This window comes from Eschscholzia californica, unplaced genomic scaffold (genome assembly GCF_041429995.1).
Source record: "Eschscholzia californica isolate CP2 unplaced genomic scaffold, dmEscCali1.0.p SCAF_4, whole genome shotgun sequence".
NCBI lineage: Eukaryota > Viridiplantae > Streptophyta > Magnoliopsida > Ranunculales > Papaveraceae > Eschscholzia > Eschscholzia californica.
The window spans coordinates 4263847-4282961 of NW_028238461.1; the positions used below are offsets into that span (position 1 = coordinate 4263847).

General features: G+C 36.3%; 3 protein-coding genes and 1 pseudogene across 4 annotated transcripts; 1 reads left to right on the top strand and 3 right to left on the bottom strand.

The window, feature by feature from the left end:
• The first annotated feature begins 782 nt into the window (after positions 1–782).
• On the top strand, positions 783–5065 carry LOC147541767 (TOM1-like protein 6). Its single transcript, XM_086635797.1, has 9 exons — positions 783–1267; positions 1696–1774; positions 1850–1948; positions 2056–2169; positions 2275–2474; positions 2632–2713; positions 2982–3067; positions 3185–3667; positions 4102–5065. The coding sequence occupies exons 1-9, from the start codon at positions 1158–1160 to the stop codon at positions 4907–4909; spliced, it is 2061 nt and encodes a 686-aa protein (XP_086491923.1). The 5' UTR covers positions 783–1157; the 3' UTR covers positions 4910–5065.
• A 1022-nt stretch (positions 5066–6087) lies between these two features.
• LOC147541768 (uncharacterized) lies at positions 6088–6942 on the bottom strand (annotated as a pseudogene).
• A 3138-nt stretch (positions 6943–10080) lies between these two features.
• On the bottom strand, positions 10081–10862 carry LOC147541769 (uncharacterized). The gene has a single exon (XM_086635798.1). The coding sequence runs from the start codon at positions 10845–10847 to the stop codon at positions 10119–10121; it is 729 nt and encodes a 242-aa protein (XP_086491924.1). The 5' UTR covers positions 10848–10862; the 3' UTR covers positions 10081–10118.
• A 1625-nt stretch (positions 10863–12487) lies between these two features.
• LOC147541770 (uncharacterized) lies at positions 12488–17933 on the bottom strand. Of its 2 annotated transcripts, XM_086634838.1 has the most exons (7): positions 17659–17933; positions 16204–16371; positions 15083–15325; positions 14518–14664; positions 13580–14170; positions 13119–13463; positions 12488–12939 (listed from the first exon to the last, which is right to left on the bottom strand). In XM_086634838.1, exons 1-7 carry the CDS (start codon positions 17764–17766, stop codon positions 12667–12669), a joined length of 1875 nt encoding a protein of 624 aa, XP_086490964.1. In that variant the 5' UTR covers positions 17767–17933; the 3' UTR covers positions 12488–12666. The 2 variants fall into 2 exon arrangements, with proteins under 2 accessions (XP_086490964.1, XP_086490965.1); XM_086634839.1 differs by lacking the exon at positions 14518–14664.
• Positions 17934–19115: the final 1182 nt, after the last annotated feature.

Sequence of the window (19115 nt, forward strand, 5' to 3'; positions counted from 1 at the left end):
ATTTAGCAAATAAAAGACGGTTGGTTATCGTAATTAGCTACCCTCACCTAAGTTAAAACTAACTATTTTTAATAGAAATTGACATCCTGTTGAAGTTGAAGAGGATGTGGAATGTTGACAAATATCCATCCAATCACTTAGCTTCTTCTTTTTGAAATTTTTGGTTTAAGCAAGAAAAAAGAAAGAAGTTAATAGCACCATAAGTCCAAAATTAACATAAAATTCACCAAAAATCTAAAAAAGAATTTTTTTGAGATTTACTAAATAAATCGTTTTGCATGACACTGTATTTTTGTGATTCACATTTTTATTTTTTGGAAATTAACTACGGTCAACGATAGTCATTACATTGTCATTGACACATCAAATATGTGATAAACACGAAACTGCCGAATTCAAACTTGTTACAAAGAACGGGACCTATAACCCAACTAAACTATGACGTAAAGCCCAACAATATTATTTATACCTTAATAACTCAAATTCAATAAACCATGGAAACCACCTCTTCTGGGAATCGAACTTGGAACCTCCAGGATTTTGGAGTTTATGTCAACACATTGGGCCACTTGGGCAACCAATTGTTGACTTGATTCACATTTTGAATAGCACCATTATCTTAATGCATTGAACAAAACGTAAATAACTCTGTTTATTTCATGCACCTTAGTTTTCTGTTGCGTAAAACAGACTCATTCCTGCACCTTCACTAATAACTAACACGTCAATAGTACATTTGTGTATTGTATTAGAAAAACACAGAAAAATATATTTGTTACTTATTTTTTTTTATTAAGTTAGGATTCTTCCGACCAGTCACCCCCAAGTTCATTCTTTTTGTATGCAAATGAATATTCTAAGTTGTCCTGTAATATAGTCCATACTTTTAAGAGAGAAAGAGAATAAACCGGGAAGAGAGAAATTGATCCTCTTCTAATGCAGTTTTATCCGGGTATCCTTCTCTTTTAAGTTCTATTTATATCTTGTGTTTGTAGTTTTCTCACTTAAATTCCTCACATCCATTATACCCCTGTCCAAAAACAAAAACCTGAATTTTAACAACATACCCAGATTGATTTTTAAAGAGATAAAAACCTGAATTTCCACTACAAAACAAGCTTACCCATATTGATTGATTTTAGAGTGAGAAAAAAAGAATGTTTACATCATTAACATCAAGAGTTGACAAAGCAACCAATGAGCTTCTTGTTGGTCCTGATTGGAATATGAACTTGTCTATATGTGATTCCATGAACAATAATCTCTGGTAAGTGATTTTGTTTGAAAACAACATTTCATATTCCAACTCTTATGGTATTTGAATGAAGGAATTAAAATCCTATGTCTGGCCATAAATCCTATGTGGTTTGCCGTGATTCGCGGTTTAGCAGATAAAAAATCATCAGAAGCACGAATCACAACAAACCACTTAAGATTTCTGTCTAGAGTCTGCCTAGTTTTTCGACCAGGAAACTAAAATGCCACCAAATCTACAATCAATACAAAAGAAGGAAAAGTAGTTCCATAGGATTTAGGATTCCTAGGATCTCCATTTAACAAACAAGCCAAGTAATTCAAGTTCCTATCAAATCCTACTTTGGGTTTTCTCTAAACATACTATTATTGTTCTTAATTCCTTACAACATGTTTGATCATTTGTTTCAATGAATTAGTTTGATGTTTGAATGTGACCAGGTTAACAAAAGATATGGTAAAAGCTTTGAAGAAAAGATTGAAGCATAGGAGTCCAAAAGTTCAAATACTAGCCTTAACCGTAAGTTTATATTTGATGTTGATAGTTTTCATCAATACCTACATTTTGATTTTTTTTCGTGAATTTGTTTTTTAGCTTTTGGAGACGATGATGAAGAATTGTGGTGACTACCTCCACTTACAAATAACCGAAAGAAATATTCTACGCTTACTGGTTAAAATCGTAAGGAGACAGGTAATTTCTTGAGATGCTTGGCATTAGAATCGTAAGAAATGAATGCTTTTTTATGAATTCCATTTGCTAGCACGCTTCTTTGAGTGTGATATTCTAAGAATTGACAGTTAAATTCGCAAGTGAGGGACAAAATCTTGGTACTGATAGAGAGTTGGCAAGAAGAATTCGGTGGAGCGAATGGAAAACGCCCTCAGTACTATTGGACATATCAACTATTGAAGGTAAGCAATAAGCATTCATTTCGATTATCTGATATGACAGTTAGATGAAGTATAAAAGTAATATCATAAATAGAACCATTTACCGTGTGCTTTTACCAATGGCAGAAATCTGGAGTACAATTTCCTCCGCGTGATGAATCTACGACAATTTCACCTTCAGCCCTGCTTCTGACTGAAAAGGAAGACTCAGAAAGTTCGAGGAGTAACTCGGAAAGACATGAGGACGCCATAACTTGTACTACTCCCGTGACTTGTACTACTCCGAAAAAGAAGGAAGTATCAGAACATGAGGTGAAAAGTTTAAGGTGAGAACGTCTAAAATTGAATCAGGTCTGAGTTATTGATATGGTTTTCTTACTATAGTGTCCTCTTGTTTCACTGGTTTTCGTTTTATGTCGCAGAAGTTTTTTACCGTCAAAATTGACTTTCTATTTGCTTTTGTCTATGGTTATGTTTCTTCAGTTTATCGAACATGGATTCAATTAGGAGCGCAATGGAGCGGTTATCTGATATGCTTCAGATAGTGAATCCCCGAGACTCAGAGGTAATATGTTTTTTCATTTCCGTGTGCATCCTTGACATTATAGATTTGACTAAAGCCTCAAATTTCTTTCAGTTGGACAATCATCTTTTGTTGTTGGTCTGTTTTTTTTCATTAAGAGCTCAACCTAAACAGTAAACGAGCTAGTTTTTACTACAAAATTTTCCTATCGATATAAAGTGATGGTTGTGACGCTTATATTATGCTCTTTAGCCATGTAGCTTATCTAGAGATTGAAATATGAATTCTGCATATTTCTCTGCCTTTGCAGGCCATAAAAAATAGTGTGATTGTTAATCTTGTCAACCAATGCCGTGCCAACCGGGACAAGCTTGTCGAGTTCCTAAACTCAAATGGGTGAGTCTTCTCGTAATAAGGTTAATTGGTATCCAGATACTGGAGTGGATGTATAGTTTTACAATCTAGTTAACATTGTAGCGAAGTCTATATGAATATTAAGCTTCGATTGAGCAGGGATTCGGAGCTTTTCAGCCATGGGCTTGCTTTGAATGACAGCTTAAACAATGTTCTCGCAAAACATGATGATTTAGCATTACGTAGACACCTCTTGGTTGACGTACCAAACTCGACTCCCAGATCAACTGAAGTAAGAGATTTAGGTCCCAGAACAACTGAATTTGATGATTTGATCTCCAAAACAACTGAAATGAGAAAGATGAGCCCACGAACAACTGAGTTTGAAGATTTGATCTCCAAAACAATTGAAGTAAGAGACATGAGCCACAGAACAAATGAGGTAAGAGAAATGAGTCAAAGAACGGAGGTAGGAGAATCGAGCCCCAGAACACCTAAAGGAAGAAACTTGAGCCCCAGACAAACTGAAGTAAGAGAATATGATCCAGAATATGCAACTCAAATTTCACCCAAAGTTGCTGCCAGAAGTAGCCATCTTGAACAAGAGGAAGAAGAGAACGACCTTATGCAGTTAGTTCCAAGGTTGGTCTTCTGCCACAAAGTGTCCACTCGGATGGTGTTTTTGCTTTTATCATTTTCTGAACCGTTTGAATAAATGAGAACCGAAGTCAACCAACCAGCCAATTAGACATCATGAGTCAGAATAAAACAAGCAGCTGAACTCCGAGTCGAGTCAATTAGGAACTCGAGTCTGATTAAAAGAGAACCAAAATCAGCTCGACCAGCCATTCAGACATCACGAGGCATACAAAAACAAACATTTTGTACTCCGAGTCGAATCAATTTAGACCTCGAGTCAGACTTTAGGTCTGACTAGAGAAAAAGCAAACACTAGCTTAGATTGCATAGGTTTCCACAAGCCTAGAAAGATATTGACATGCAAGTTTAACAAAGACCAATAGTAATCTTCATTAGATTCGACTATGATTAAAGGCTTAGTATTTATTCATGTGCAGGAGAACCAGAAACCAGCCAATTCTGTATGAGAATACATCTGCTGGATATAATGAAGGTTCGGGTTTAATGGAGACAACTATGACACAAACAACAAGCACCAACCCTTTTAATGCTTTAGCTCTAACTACTCAACCTCCACCAATCAAGACTAATATGAAAGAACCAGACATGATTGATCTTATGAGCATAACTCTATCAACTACCAATATCTCACCCAACTCTACTTTAATACCCCCATCACCTCATAACCAAAATATGCATCAATTATCCATGTCCCCGGCAATTTCGCCTACTTCAAATAGTTACCCATATGGGTTTCAACCCTATTTGGAAAATCAAGCACAAGTATCATATAATGGTTATGTTGTTCCTTGGGTTCAAGCTCAATTTCATTCTCCTCAACCACAAGCACAACCTAATTATTCATCTAGTTGTCCTCCCCCACCTTGGGCAGCGGCGGCTGCTCAAATGAACGGCGGTCAGATATCTTTGGCTATGGGTTCACCTTATATGACACATCATATAAATGGTTCTTCTGGTTCAGGTTCTTACATGCCGGTTCCAATGCCGATGCCGGTGCCAATGCCTGCTGCTTATACTGTAGTACCTTCAAATGGGAATAATGGCTCAGCTATGTTTGCAGATGAACAAGGTATGTTAGTTATGAGGAATGGTAATCAAGTTGTTCCTCAAAAACAATTTGTTCCTTCTTATAGATTGTTTGAGGATCTTGATGTTCTTGGGAATGCTGAGAGAAAGCATAAGATGACGAATAATGCCTCGCCCATGCACGTTGGAAATTTTTGAACAAGTTATGGTTTACCCTCTCTCTGATTGAAAGGAAATCCATCTGCACATGATTTTGTTTTCTTTTTTTTATGTTAATCGTTCTGAATAATGTTGTACAGATTCGTAATCTGTCATTTTTGAATTCTGAAATAATATTGTAACTCTTCTCTGAAACTATTTGCATGTCCATTGCTCTCGCTCTCTCAACACAGCTTGTACTTGCTATTATTACCCAAAGCTGCTATATTTGCATAAATTGAAAGTAGGATAGCTATGGAATTGAGATAGACTCTCCTTCCCTATCATTACATTTTTCAGAAGATAATGAACTCTAGTATTATCTTCTTTGTGCGCTTAGTTTAAAATGGACCCTAAATCAGCCACAGACGAGTTACACAAAATAAACATTCTGAAATCCGACTCGAATCACTTCAGACGTCAACTCAGATTTCAAGTCTGACTTAGAAAAGATACAAGCACTATGTTAGACTATCAAAACGCAAAATAGTAAATTTGAAACCCATAAATCGTAACACAAGATTGAAAGGTTTCAGGCACATGCTTCAATTGCATGAAAACGTATTAATAGTTAAACTGTACTGTAACTAGAATGCTGTTTGTTTACATAGATTCAGGCTTTCACACAACAGAAGATGTTTTCTATCTAGCTCTAAACAGGAAGTGATTGAAACAGCTCCAAATAAATAAATAAAAACCGGGTGGGTATATATTACTTGGTTATCGAAGAACTCAGTATTGTCGAAAGGTGAGATTAAGACAAACAGGCCGGAGATTAGATTCTTCAAACGAGAAGTTTAGGTGCTGAATTTCGGGTAATGGATGCATGAGATATATCTCCCCCAAAAAAATTAGAACATCACCTGATACTGAAACAACTTTCTCTGCCTCAAAGACATCCATAATATCTCCATACAGGAACTCGGCAGAATCCGATCGACAAGGGCAAGCCTCTACGAGACTCTCTTTGCTTTCATCTTATCCTACTTGAGGAGGGCGGATCGTTGGATTCGTCTCGTTGAGCTCTTGAATTTAGACTTAAAGTTCATCTTAGTCCGATTCCGATGAATGAGTCATTAAAGTTTTACTTTGGTATAAGGAGATGTAACACTAAAATGGTAGTTTTAAATTGGGGCGTAAGAGATTAAGATATTGAAAGATACTCAAAAGTTCAATCATAATGAAATACTACAACTTATTTGAATATTATTCATGAGAAAGAGGTTTACATTATGTAAGATAAAAGATGGAAAGTTTATTCTTCAACTTAACAGTAAGTTCATCATATCTCTTTATCTCTCTCTATATATATAAATGGTCGCATTTAATTCCGGTACCGAGCCTTGTAATCGGTCCAAAGCTGATCAACCGTTTTGCCAACAAATCGACAAAGAACTGAGCATTGTAGCCAGTCCGAATTTTCTTGTTGAGTTCTGCAACGAACCCGCCTCTAAGGCTCTCACAATAATCCAAGAAACGAGCGGTTTTATCGTAACCTTGATCCCATCTATCACCACCTCCAGGCCGAACCCAATGTGATGGTATATGATTAGCTTTTAGCCTTACAAAATCAGCAATTCCTTCTATTAATCCAGGTGGTGCTCTTGCTTCTGAAGTCCCAAACTCTTGCCACACATGAGTAACCTCATGGTACATTACCCAGTGATCTCTTCCTTTACATCCCCACTCCGATACGAAGCGATGTAATCGGAATTCACAAGAATCTGGTCTCCTCTGGTCTCTGCTGCATTCCGAATAGGCCTAACAAACAAGCTTATACGTTGGACGGGTTTCCTATCGGCTTCGTTGGATTGTCCGAATATTTGCCAGACAAATTTTGAAGCCGATTCTAATGTTTGTCTGGTGTAATCAATACCGATTTGGTTATTGAAAATTTGTCCTCCGGGTGTGTCTGGGACATTGTTAGACACTTGATACTCGACCGCATGAGTACCTTGGAAGACAACTAAAGAGGCTAATGTTAGAGAAGATAGAAGCAAGAACATAAAATTATGAGCCATTTTAGTCTTTTGACTTGGTTGTGGTGTATGAAAATAGAAGATATATCTCTTTATTTATAGACAAGAATGGGTAGGAATTAGTGACCACATACAAAGTCTTTGTAAAGTTCACAGAAGTCCTGGTTGTCGAAATCAAAGTCAAGGCCTTGACTTTAGACTTTGATTAGTGGTAACTTGTAGATTAATTAAGTTGGACAAAGACTCCTCTTAATGGGATCTAACCCATTGAACACCAAAATCATCTAGAATACCAATAATAAAAAATGACTATTTGAGTCCAAATATATTTCCAAATAAAAAGTATAGTACTTCATGTGGAATTGTATTTTATGTACACGAAATGAATTTCAATGTAGGCCTACAATAAATATAGTACCTTCATAACTTTAACTCTCCAAGGAAGGTCTGAAATTGATGATCTTTGCAAGGGCAGTTCGGGTATAAAGCAGCCGCTTCAGACCCCAACATAATGGGAGGTCCTATGTTTTGGATTTTATGTCAGTTTCGAAATAATAATTATACTCTAAACGGATTTATAATATAATTTAAGTTGTACTTGAATGGTTAAGAGTTTAGATCTGTGTCAGAGGTTAAGGATTAAACTCTTCCCGAAAGCACTATAGTTCCCTAGTTTTTAACTTTGTTTGGGACCACCAGAATACTTGGGCTGGCCCTGAACCTTCGCTATACACAAGAGATGAATTGCATACGAACATCTAATGTTAACAAAAACTCTATGGGAACCGCCCAAAATGACCGCCACCCAAACCGTCTGTGAGAGGGACCCGAGTTTCTCTCTCCTCCCGTGACTTCCACGTGAGGAGAGAGAAACCCGGGTTCCTCTCACAGACGTTTTGGGTGACGGTCATTTTGGACGGTCACCCTAGCCTTACTGTAATGTTAAATTTGATCAGTCGAATCGAAGAATTGAGTCTTTGTTTCATTTTTTCTTCTACAGTATAAGAAATGATAGATCTTTTAAGATATATATATATATACAGAAGAAAGTATAGAAAAATTAAAGAACAAAGGGGCATTGGAGAGAAAAAAGATGCTTCAATTCCATTTAATGTTTAAAACCATATCTAATTATACTGCTGCTTGTCTACATATATTCTAACCTGCACCAAAAGGAAGACATTCTGATTTCAGCAGACTTAGGTGCTGTTTGTTTTTTTTTGTATGTCTGAATCTGAATTAGCTGAATCTGAATTGGCTGAATCTGAATTGACTGAATTATTTTCCAAGTTAGATGTTTGATTTTCAAATCTGAATAGCTAGGTCTGAATTAGTGTTTTGACATTTTTACCCCTGTTAGATATTTTAAATTTAAAAACCTAATCCCAAAAAACCCTAAATTCTTTCTCTCTCTTGGATAAAAACATAAAAAAAACCCTAAATCCACCACCACCCTCTCTCTCTTCCTGCATCTCTCTACTGCCGCTCTCTCCCTCTCCCAATCTCTCTTTCCCCCAATCTCTCTCTGTCTCTCTGTTAGTTCGTCTGTGAGACTTCCCTCTCTCTCAGTCCCTTTTTATTAAACAATAACCAAAGATCTGGCTCTCTCTCTCAGTCCCTCTCTTTAACAACAACTGAAGATCCGTCGAGATCTTGCTCACAGTCACTCTCTTTCTCTAACCGAAGATCCGGCGAAATTTCACTCTCTATTTCTCACACCAATGATCAACGAAGTTTAATATTTTCTAGTGATGGTTTCCTGAGATTGTGGCGGTGTTGTATAGTGGTGGATTTGTGGTGGTGTAATGGTGTTGGCCGGTGGTGGTTTTATAGTGGTGTTGTTGGCTGGTGGTGATGTTTGTGGTGGTGGTGGTGGTGTTTGTAGTCTGCGTCATGTGGTGGTGTTTGTGGTCTGGTGATGGGTGGTGACGGCGGTGGTGGCGGTTGTGGTCGGTGAAGGTGGTGGTCGGTGTAAGTAGAATTGGCGGTGGTGAAATGTTTTTTTTCTTTAAGCCAAGCGGTGGTGAAATGTTAAATCTGAGGAGAAGATTTTCTTTGATTCATTGGGGGGTATAATCGTCATTTGAAGCATTTCAGAAATTACAATTGGTTTCAGACTTGTTTTGAAGTCTGAAATTAGTAGGTCATTTTTCAGTTATTTCAGAGAATCAGACATCTGAAAAATTCAACCAAATTTTCAGATCTTACCAAATTAAAAAAACAAACATGCCAATTCAGATTTCAGATCTGAAATATATAAAAAACAAACAGCACCTTAGAAAACAGGCACTACCTTAAACTACCAAAATGCAAAATACAGTAGTAAATTTGAAACACAAAAATTCCTAACACAAGATTCAAAGCACTCAGGCGCATGCTTCAATTGCATTAAAACTATATCTAGCTCTAAGCAGGAAGTGATTGAAACAGCTCCAACTTAATAAATCAAAACTGGTTATATATTACTACTTGGTTTTGGTTATCAAAGATCTCAATACTGTTTGAAGGTGAGATTAAGACGACCTGGCCGGAGATTAGATTATTCGACAAGAACTGAGTAATGGATTGGTTCACCCTGAAATATATATGTCTAGCCTTTCCACCAACAGTTTAAGGAACTACAAAAATGTTCTTATATTGTATAATAATAGAACATGAATAACATTTAAAAACAAGAAGAAATCCTTCCATGCTTTTGATGGTATGGTTGGTTTTCGGAATTGAGACGTGAGACTCTGACCCATTTGTTTCGTGCATTTGGTCTATATTAATATCTTCCCCAGCCTAATGATCCACTAGCCTATTCGAATGACTATTTCCTGTGCTGCCTGATGATGTTTGTTCTTGTAAAGAACCTCCATTAATGCAAGAGAACTCAGGCATCTTAATAGCTAATTGAATTGTTAATGGAAACATTGGAGAGAATTTATCACCTATGAAGATCCACTGGTGAGTGAGAAGAAAGATCAGTTTTTCGAGGTTTTGAGCCACCTTTAGGTGGTCCGAATCAGGAGCACGAGATTAAGATATTGAAAGATACTCAAAAGTTCGATCTAAGAAATCAGATATAATTTGCAATTTAGAACCCCTAATTGGATGATAACACACCCGGAATGTCAAGCTCCCATAATAAAATAAAATTCATTTCATAATTCATAACAAAGAGGTTTACATTTTCTAAGATAAAAATATGAGTTCATTCTTCAACTATACTATATAGACGGTAGCGTTTAATTCCCATACTTAGCCTTGTAATCGGACCAAAGCTGATCAATCGGTTTGCCCAACAAATCAACAAATAAACTATCATTGTAGCCAGTACTAATTTTCTTGTTGAGTTCTGCAACGAAACCGTCTTTAAGACTCTCGCAATATTCCAAGAAACGAGCGGTTTTATCGTAACTTTGGTCCCATTTGTCACCACCTCCAGGCTGAACCCAATGTGATGGTATATAATTAGCTTTTAGCCTTACAAAATCAGCAATTCCTTCTCTTAGCCAAGCTGGTAATGTTGCATCTGAAGTCCCAAACTCTTGCCACACATGAGTAACTTCATGGTATATTACCCCAGTGATCTCTTCCTTTACATCCCCACTCTGATACGAAGCGATGTAATCGGAATTCACAACAATCTTGTCTTCGCTCGTCACTGCCACAATAACCTGGTCTCCGCTCGACTCTGCTGGAGGTTGAATGGGCCTAACAAACAAGCTTATACTTTGCACGGGTTTCCTATCGGCTTCGTTGGATTGTCCGAATATTTGCCAGACAAAGGTTGAAGCCGATTCTAGTGTTCGCTTGGTGTAACCAATGCCGATTTTGTTATCGAAAATTTGTCCTCCAGGTGTGTCTGGGACATTGTTAGACACTTGATACTCGATGGCATGAGTACCTTGGAACACAACTAAAGAGGCTAATGTTAGAGAAGATAGTAGCAAGAACATAAGATTATGAGCCATTTTAATTAGTCTTTTGCCTTTTGTAGTGTGTATTTGAATAGAAAATATATGTCTCTTTATTTATAGACAAGTACGGGCAGGAACTCATTTAATTTGTGACCAACCACATACTTACAAGGTCTTTGTGAAGTTCGCAGAAGTCGTGCTTGTCGAAATCAAATTGAAGACCTTGACTTAGACTTTGATTAGTCATAACTTGTAAGTTAAGTTGGACCTTGACTTAGTGGGGTAGTGGACTGGGACTTTCATAGACAAAATGTCCCGTAGACATTTCAGATGACTTATTGTAGACAACATGTCTTTATAGACATTTTCAAGACATTGAGTTTGTAGACAAAATGTCTTTATAGACATTTCAAGACATTTGATCCACAGACAAAATGTCCTGGGGACATATCAAGATCTTGAGTCCACTGACAAAATGTGTAATGCATATTGTATTTGTGCTAATCAAAAATATATTTTTCGACTTTCATAGACATCTGTGAATATTTGTGGACATTTGGTAGACATTTATTATTTTAATATTATTATTATTGTTTAATCATATGAAATAATATATTTATACTAACATTTCAAATATATATTTTTCGACTTTCGTAGACATCTGTGAATATTTGTGGACATTGGTGGACATTTGGTAGACATTTATTATTTTAATGATATTATTATTGTTTAATCACATTAAATAATATATTTGTATGAACATTTCAAAAATATATTTTTCGACTTTCTTAGACATCTGTGAATATTTGAGGACATTGATGGACATTTGGTGGATATTTATTATTTTAATATTATCGTTATTGTTTAATCACATGGAATAATATATTTGTATGAACATTTCAAAATATATTTTTCGACTTTCGTAGACATCTTGTGAATATTTGTGGACATTGATGGAAATTTGGTGGTCATTTATTATTTTAATATTATCATTGTTGTTTAATCACATGATGGACTCCAAATGTCTCTTGTTTTTGTAAAGACATTTTGGGCTCCAATTTTGTCTCAAATCCTTCACAAAATCTATCAAACTATGAAGTCTACCAAAGTCCGGGACATTTTGTCTATAATCGAATGCCTAAGACTTTCATACTCTCAAATGTCTGGATTTGAATGTCTCGGACTTTCAAATGTCTGGATTTGAATGCTTCGGACTTTCGTAAACTCTCAAATGTCCGAATTTGAATGCCTTGGATTCCCCCCCCCCCTTTTACCAGACATTGCTTCGTCAGGATCTGGGGGTTCCAGATCTAAAAGAAGGGTTCCAACAGAGACAGAAAGGCTAGAGAGAGGGATGAAAAGAGAGAGACATAAGAGAGATAGGCATCAGATGAGAAGAGTCTGAGGAGAAAAAGAATTTGACAAGTATGCCAATGAGACATGAAATTAATCCTACGACATCTGATGTTAAATTTGAGACATAAGAGAGATAGGCATCAGATGAGAAGAGTCTGAGGAGAAAAAGAATTTGATAAGTATGCGAATGAGACATGAAATTAATCCTACGACATCTGATGTTAAATTTGATACGTCTAAGGGGTCTTTCTTTCATTGTTTCACGACCGTATAAGAAATGATATATCTTTAAGATGTATATAGCAGAAAGTACAGGAAAATAAATGAACAAACAGGCGTGGAGAGAAGAAAGATGCTTCAATATTCATTGGTTAAAACCATATTTAATTAGTAATTACACTGCTGCTTGTCTACATATACTCTAACCTGCACCAAAAAGAAGACATTCTATATCTGCCCAGAAACTTTTCTAAGTTAATACTAATCAAACCTGGGTCTAGCTTGGTAGTCGAAGAACTCAATATTGTCTGAAGGTGAGATTAAGACGGCCAGGTCGAAGATCTGATTCTTTAAGGAGTTCAGGTGCTGAATTCCGAATAATGGATGGTACTCCATGAAATATATGTCTAGCCTTGCCACCAAAAATTAGAACATCCCCTGATTCTAGGACAATTTTCTCTGCCTTGAAGATATCCTTTTCATCTCCATATAGAAACTCGGCAGAATCACCGATCGAGAAGGACACAACAGGCAGCCCTTTACGAAGACTCTCTTTGCTCTCATCCTTATCCTATTTAAAAAAAAATTACTCATAAAAACTCAATAGATTTTAAAAAAAAAAAGCAGCAACTTGAACATATTTCATTATTTTCAACAGAAACTTGTATTTTGGCCAGAAATAATGGAACTTCCTAGAACGACTTTTACTCTACCAAGTTTTGACCAGAAATAATGAGATTGAATGCGTACCTGATGGAGCCCAAGTTTACCACTATCCTTGTAGAAATTAACTATGCAGATATCAGGTTCAATAAACGGAACCATTTCTTCTGGATTTGTGCCTTTGCATTGCTGTTTTATGACGGCATGAGATGATAAGATTGCACTTTTAACCAATTCTTTGAACTCTGGTGGAATTAAAGGTGGTACAGAACCATCTATTGATCGTTTAGCTTCATATTCTTTTGTCTTGGGATTCCAGTTCTTGCCAAGGCACATCATAATCAAATTCATCTTCGCTTCCTCAGTTACAAATGGTCTATAGAAGCCCCCAACATCCATGCCAAGATCTCGACATACTTTTAAAATTTTCAGCTAAGGAAACAAACATTAAAATAATCAACGAAGAGCTAATACCAAAACATGGGTTTATCCATCTACATTTAGAAATAACTATTTAGCAAGACTAGTAAATAAATGAGCCTCCTAACCTGATCCATATGGCTAAGGTAATTCTTCAAAAGAACCATTCCAGGCCTCAACACACAATCTTCAGAACCATTTTGTAAACGTGATTTTTCTTTTCGTATTGCTCGATTGTTTGCGAAAATAGGTGGTTTGAGTTTCCTGGAAGTATTGTTCATCTGACAGATATCAAAGGAACCTGATTGTCTTCCGATTGAAGTTTCAGTGCTTCCCCCCTCTTGTGAAGTTTGCACATGCTTGTGTTCTATGGTCTTAGAGATGACTTCCTTTTTATCAGTAGAAAAAGGAAGTACTGCAGAACTCTCCGAGGGGCAGATCTTATGATCTTCTAAACTTACCTGGCGTACCAAACTATCTGAACGAATTTGCTGCTGAGAAGGTACGTCGGTCTGTGCAGTTTGATATTTGTTGTCCAAACTCGAATGTGGCAAAGTTTCCTTCGTTTGGTTGGAAGAATTGTTACTAGGGTTTTCAACCTTTTCTCCTTTTACTCGCCAATGATGAGATGTTCCAATTTCTGATGATCGCTCAATATCAGTACATTCCTTATTTGAACTGTTGCTTACTGCCCCCTCAGGTGTACCCAGAGGTTTATCCTGAAACAAACAAACACCAATATAAACAATAGCCTTACTTTAAATTGTTCTATTTATGAGAGAGAATATGAAGTTGCTCAAAATAGAATATGCAAATTGAAACAAATGAAAGCAACAACAAACGAGCACAGAAATTCCTAACTTGCATTTGATTTGCAGTAAACACTTAATAGAACCAAAGAAACCAACCTTTCACTTGATTTAAGCAAGCTAATTTATTAACACCATTTTCTGCTTTACAGTCATCAAACAAGCACTTCAATTTCTTGACTTTAAAAGGTTCTCATAGATCAAATGTGAAGGAATTTAGAACCCAAGTACAGTCTTATGTGATACGAGTTACTAACCCTTTCTGTCGATTCATGTTTATGCTGTTGTCTTCCTCTGTTGAATGACTGCTCAGTTTCACCTGAACATTGAAAATGTTGCGAATTTACGCCCATTTCTGCAGAAGGCTCTTCCAATCCATGTGGACCACGATTTGATGCAGAATCCTGTTGGTAGGTAGTTGAATTGTGGTAAAAGAAAACTAGAAAATAATCACAAGGCCTACCTCAGAGACATGACGTAACAGATAGGATAAAGGAAAAGGGAACCCCACATAATGACGCCTAATTTCAAAAGGGCTCGCCTCAAGATCTAGCAATATCTCACGAGAACTCTATTAAACAGTTAAATTCGCAATATCAACATCGAACGAGACGTTAGGAAATTGGATTACTGCAAGTAATATAACTTACCAGCAATTGCAACAAGACAAATATTCGTAGCAATATGCTTGACCCTTTTTAAGTTTTCATTAACTACATCATTAAAATCCATGTTTCCCATTCATCAATAACTCGAAACTTCTGGAGAAGGCTCGCGCATATAAAACATGAAAATAAATTAAAAACCAGAAAAAAGTCTTACATGATGTTGAGGACCCGGTTGGTTTGCCGAGCTGGGACTTGAGACTATCATCCATACTTTTTTCGGCTTTTGCATAGAGTGATGTATGACCCTGCTTGAAGATTGACCAGTGGAAGCTGATCCCTTTACTTTCCAACTATTGCTTGATGTGATCTCAGATAAAGTTTGTTCTTGCAAGGGATTTTTATTAATACAAGAGGGACGACCAGCACGTTGATAGTTAGTTGAATTATGAGTTGCAACCTGAAAATCAATCAACGTTATTACCTATGAAGACCAAAAACAGCCTGAAGAAAGACAAACAGATTTGCAAAATTCAAGAAACACAAGTTAAATACTACATACAGATCCAATTCACCAACAAGTAATGCACAAAAAAAAAAGCGTGCTCCAAGACACAAGAGACTGTACTAAGAAGCTTAAAAAGTTATGGTTTAGAACAATTTTATTCATGTGATTCAATTTCTTACTTCATATGAATCATGGAAACTTAGCATATAACCTGAACAGGAAAATCTTTCTTAACCACAAGAATTATCGTCATAGTCAAATCTTCACTTTTTCAGTTCCTAAGAGTCTTGATAAGAGAGCACGCATGCTCAAAATTGAATAAGGAAGTTGAAACAATAAAACAACAACAGTCAAAACATGACAAATTATAACTTGTATGTGAACTATACTAAGCATTATTACAACAACCAGAAACATCGAAGTTGTGACTTAATTTAAGCACTTTAAACTAGTCGAATATAATTTCTGAGTTAAACGAAACCAGAAAAGTATACAAACAGTTAAACAATGAAGATATAGAACAAATAGGTTAAACGAAACCCACATTACGAGGCCTAATCCCAAAAGGACTCGCATGGAGAAATAATGATATCAAACAAGCGCTCTGTTGAACTGCTAAATTAGCAATATCGACACCGAACGATAAAATAGAGTAATGGATTACAGCAAGTCATTATACTGACAAACAATCACAAAGATCACAAGGGTTTGTAACAAGAAGCATATACTTTTTCAAGATTGCATCCATAAAAAACACACAACAAAAACAACCTTGCAAAGGTTCTCATGAATAAAACATGAGGAAATTAAGAACCAGAAGGAAGTCTTACATGATTTTGATGCCTTCCTCTGCTTGAGGATCGACCAATCAAAGCTGAACCTGTTGCTTTCCCTCTATTGCTTCTTCGACTATCAGATGAAGTTTGTTCCCGAAAAGAACTTTCATTAGCACAAAAGTACTCATCATGTTCAAAGTCCGTTGAATTCTGACTTGAAACCTGAAATTAATCAACAAAATTACCTATGAAGATCCACGAAAACAGACTGGAGAAAGACAAATAAAATTACAGAATTCAAGAAACACAATAATGTACAAAATACTACGACTACTACGTTCCATTAGATGGGATATGCAAGAAAAAGTAATTCAAGAAACTCTACTAAGAACTTAACTAGTTAAACACTACAGAACAACATTTATTCTTAGTTGAACAATTTCATACATAGATTCCAATGTCGGGCTCCCAATAGGGGGTTCCCAAATCCAATTTTTCAATTGTTGTAATTAAAACTCATTAAAATTCATACATAACTAGAACAACTAATAAAACTTAAAAAATACATATTAAAGACAATTAATGTTAATTTATTGTCGAATCCCAATTTGAATATTCTTGCACCACTTTCTCATAAATAACAAGTTGTAAGGGAGTCATGTTTGAAGTATCTTTGCTTCTCAAATCTAACCCTATTTGCTTCCACCTATTTTCTAGATTTTTGTGTTGAATTTCTAGACTTAGGCTTTGAATTTCTAGACTTCGGCTTTGAATTTCTAGACTTTTGCTTTGAATTTCTAGACTTTTGCTTTTTATTTCTAGACTTTTGCTTTGCAACGTTATGCAATCTTCCAGAAGTTTATCTCTACTACCTAGCTGCGCTTTTTTCTCATCCAAAAACTTAGATGTCATGATAAAGGATGAAGAACTTTCCCCACTTTTGCCTTCATTTTTTTCCTTGCTTGCTTTTCTCTCAATTGGTGTTTGTTGGGTACTTAAAGATTGGCATTTCTTCCTGAATTCCTTGTTAGCTTTTCTCCCAAGTGTTTCTTCATCTGAGTACTTAGAAGAAGATCTTCTTTTGTTTGTTGAACATTGTGATTCTTCTGACATGTGTGTAGAAGAAGGTGGAAAAAATGGTAGAAAAAGTTGGAAGAAAACAGGTGAGATGGTGGAACAATGGGGGTGGTTCCCCATTTATAGGCCACATATAGCCGTTGAGATGGCCAACGGCTTTATTGGGAGAGGCTTCCATTTGGGAGCCCCTTGGGGAGGCTGGGAGCCCTTGGAGGTTGGCTGGGAGCCCCCAGGCAGAGAGGCTCCCTTCTTGGATAGACTTTCTCTTAAAACAAGAATTCGGTAGCAACAATCTTACTAACCCTAACCCATCATTTTCAGGGTTTTAATGAAAATTCATAATCAACACCACAACTCGAAAGTAAACAGCATTTAATTTGTCTCAAGAACAAAAGAAATTAGAAGAAGAAGAAGTAAAAGAAGGAGGATTACTTGTTTTTGATCATGTCGATTGTTGTTGATTTCTTCTTCATACCCAAAACTGGAATTTGAATTTCTATTACCTCTGTGAAATCCACCACGGTTTCCGCCTCCATTCATTTTTTACTTGTTGTTAAACAAAGAATTAAAATCTTGCTGTAAATTTCTTCATATAAAGAGAAAAAGATGACTTACTTGTTATCGAAGAAAAAGACTCTTCGATTCTTGTTCCGGAATTTATACCCATCTCCTCTGGAACAGAAAACGCAAAACCTTCTTCATTGAATATTGGGGAAGTTTTGAATACGCCCCTTATAAGTGTCAAAGGCGCTTCATTTCTTTCACATACTTCCCCTCGGATTTGCCTTGAGGGAGGCGCCGATAATATGAGGGTCGCCTTCAAACACTTCCTCTGAATAAGCTTAACAACCCATATCAGTATTTCATTAACTGTATCACTAAAACCCAAGTTTCATAAGCTCACAATTTAACAAACTAGACAAATGTTCTTATATTGATGTCTTCCACGATTTTGATGCTATGGTTAGTTTTCGGAACTGGGGCGTGAGACTCTGACCCATTCATTTTGTGCATTTGGTCTATATTGATGTCTTCCCCAGCCTAACAATCAATCCACTAGTCGAAGCTGAGCCAATTACTTTCAAATGACTGTGTTCCTGTGCTGCCGGATGATGTTTGTTCTTGTAAAGGAGTTCCATTAATACAAGAGAACTCGGCAGTCTTGATTGATAACTAATCGAACTGTTAACAGAAACCTGAAAATTTATCGCCTATGAAGATCCTTAGGAACTCTCGTTTAATAAGTGACCACATACAAGGTCTTTGTAAAGTTCACATAAGTCCGTCCTGGTTATCGAAATCAAAGTTAAGACCTTCACTTAAGACTTTGATTAGTCATGCACAACTTTGTATCTTAAGCTGCATGGGTAGCAAAGTTAAGACCTTAACTTGAACTTCATAACTTGTATTTTAAGCTGGACAGAGACTCCCCTTAATGGGTTATAACCCATTAAACACCCAAAAAAACATGTAAACTAGTGGAATGTTAATAATAGAAAATTAGTATTTGAGTTCAAATTTACTAGGGCAAGAAAGGCAATACATTTCCAAATAACTATATAGTAATTCATGTGAAATTGTATTTTATGTACAAGCAATGAATTCCTATGAAGGTCTACACTAAACATAGACCCTTGGTAACTCCAAGGAAGGTTCAAAATTAATGAACTCAATATACATTCATCCTTTGAGGGGGGGCGGCAGGTAAAGCAACAGCTTTTAACCCCAACGTAAAGAAATATTTTTAGATTGGTATGTCAGTTTCGAAACAATAATTATATTCTAAATAGATTTATAAGATAATTAAAGTAGTAGGCCTCCCAAATGCTTAGGCTGGCCTGCTCCATTGATATATATATATATATACACACACACACACGAAATGAATT